Below are 2,574 nucleotides of genomic sequence, written 5' to 3'. Positions count from 1 at the left end.
ATACATAGAAATACCTGTCTTGCAAAGAAGCATGTCTGCAAAATTTCACCAAGAAAGTCATAGAAGCCGCGGCTTTCATACAAGACTTTATACGGTATCCAAGACTCGGCAAGATGCGAATGACGATCAACCTTGTGAATATCAACCTTGGTACACGAGAAATATTAAATTCCCCCGAAATTGAAAGCATGCAGTCAAACGACTGCGCTGTGCGAGCTGTCATACACAAGGTTGACTGTAGACACAACACCTTGCCAACATGACCATTGAAGGCAGCAGCCTCAAGAAAACTTTCCATACCGCCTCGGCCAGTGTTCACAGAAACGCAACATGCAATGTTACATTGCCTCGAACACACGTAAGCAAAGCAGAATGTAGCAGCCCGGACTGGTAGTCAATGGCACACTGTGTGCATTTGCTGAGAAAGCCAAGAGCACGCAAGTCACAGGAAAGGACAGGCACAGCGCCCAGCGATTTATACTCTCTCCCCACACGCACACATACGTTATATAATTCCTTTTTAGAACGTTTTATTGACATCGTTGGGAGCAGTGTGGAGAGTGGCGAGGAAACTGAACAAACCTAACGGCGGCGGCGGACAACCTTGGACCTCTTCTTCTTACCACCGATGAGGATACCATCATACTGTGTGAACAACATAAGACACATACGATGAGGTACTGTTAGTAAAGTGAATCTGAAAATGTCGAACAAGCCGGAGGAAAAGGAAGGCAATTACAAGGAAACAAGAGAACTCTTCCCATGTTATAATCTAAAACAGTATATCTGCAAGACGATGCCACAACTTGTAACCACTTCCAACAGGCAGAGTGCCGTAGTGAGCTACTCCATACCAATACTGACTATCACCGACAAATCAGGCCCAAGAGCACTAGTACATATTCACAGCACCTCCGACAGAATGCCTTAGTGAAATACTCCATACCAATGCGCACGAATCAGGAACATCACCAGTAGTCCATGTACACCGGACTTTGCTATCATGTAAAACAACTACATTTAGTCAAACGAACACACGAGCTATAGCATACACGGGCAGCACAATCTCGTCGAGAGGTGCAGTCACAAAGTGGGATTATACCGATAAATCTTTGTTTTAACACCAACGTACCTTCTGCTGGAACCACTTGAGGGCCTCCTCTCTGGTGACAAGATGCCTGGTGCCAATGTGGCTCGTGGCACGGCGGCGCTTGTTGATGCCGAATCCAGGACGGCCAAGGACAACGTAGAAGTCCATACCGTAGATACCGATGCTGGGGTCGTACTTGATTCCCAAATCGATGTGCTCCTGGATGCCGAAGCCGAAGTTGCCCATGGAGGAGAAACCCTCCTTGGGGAGTTCGTACTCACGGACCTATACAATCAGGAAGAGAACAAGGTCGCAAACGTCAACCCTATGGCTTCCCTTATATTCCTATTACATACAATAATCATGGGCTAACAAAAACAGCCTTCATTTCCGCGAGAGGATAGCCACACACGACACGATATGAAATCATTTATTTCGCAAAAAAATATTGAAAATGTGCGAGTACAACCAACGAAACTTCGCAAAGCTCATGCTCCAGACCAAACATTTACAGTACATATCCTATGACTCGGACTAATTGATCGCTAAAAGATAGACACTGTTCGTCTGAATGTTTGTAAGGAGGTGGTGGTGAATGAACCCATTGTTGAAAATTCTCAACAAATTTCACGAAAAATCATAAAATTTTATGACTTTACTTGCAGTGTTTTTGTATTCTTTCACGAGCATGGAACCAGTCAAGATAACTCTATAGATAATACAACAATTTACCTTCAAACCACGGTCTAGGATCTCCTCGGCCTTGGGGCCTCGGACCGTGCAGTGGACAGAGATTTTTTCATTACGGCGGATACCGAATGAACGCACTGTGTAACGGGCTGCATTCACGAACACAGGACACGCAGACAGACGACAGAGCTTGAAGGACAACTTCAAAAACACAAAGGATGGGATCCAACGCCATTACCCTTGGAGAAAACTGGCTGCTGGCCAGTCAAGGATTCCAACACCTTGGCAGCACGAGTGAGACGATCACCACTCTCACCAACACAGATATTCAGACATAGCTTCTGGATGCGGATGTCGCGCATCCGATTTGTCTTAGTTTCCTACGAAACACACATAACGATAGAACACCAGTCCATCACTCTACGTCCATTCCAGCTGCTACGGTTCATATTCAGGGAGGAGAAGGATTCTTGCAGAGAAAACAACTAACCTGCGCCATGATGGAAGGGGGCGAAGAGAAAGAACGTTTTGCGCATGCGCAGTGATAAAGCAGCGATTTCGCGAACGCTCTGACGACATGCGCACGTGCTCTGGCTGTGAATTTGACAGGTAAACCAGAATAAAAAATCAGATCCGTGCCATCACGCTGTGTTAAATCGCAGAGAAACCGGAATTAAGAAATAAACTTTCACTTGGCCACAGAAACAAACGGGGTTACAGAGAACAATATTTGGAACTGCAAAATGTTGGTGAGAACCGAACATTTTTGGAAGTGTTTCTTTGTTGGCTGATGC

General features: G+C 45.6%; 1 protein-coding gene across 1 annotated transcript; it reads right to left on the bottom strand.

Moving 5' to 3' along the window:
• Positions 1–513: 513 nt before the first annotated feature.
• Positions 514–2,348, bottom strand: LOC135828923 (large ribosomal subunit protein uL5-like). Its single transcript, XM_065341355.1, has 5 exons — positions 2,271–2,348; positions 2,019–2,160; positions 1,823–1,929; positions 1,133–1,375; positions 514–645 (listed from the first exon to the last, which is right to left on the bottom strand). The coding sequence occupies exons 1-5, from the start codon at positions 2,277–2,279 to the stop codon at positions 583–585; spliced, it is 564 nt and encodes a 187-aa protein (XP_065197427.1). The 5' UTR covers positions 2,280–2,348; the 3' UTR covers positions 514–582.
• Between the last annotated feature and the right edge of the window lie 226 nt (positions 2,349–2,574).

Source organism: Sycon ciliatum, chromosome 12 (genome assembly GCF_964019385.1).
Source record: "Sycon ciliatum chromosome 12, ocSycCili1.1, whole genome shotgun sequence".
Taxonomy (NCBI): domain Eukaryota; kingdom Metazoa; phylum Porifera; class Calcarea; order Leucosolenida; family Sycettidae; genus Sycon; species Sycon ciliatum.
This window is presented reverse-complemented; position numbering and strand designations above follow the sequence as displayed.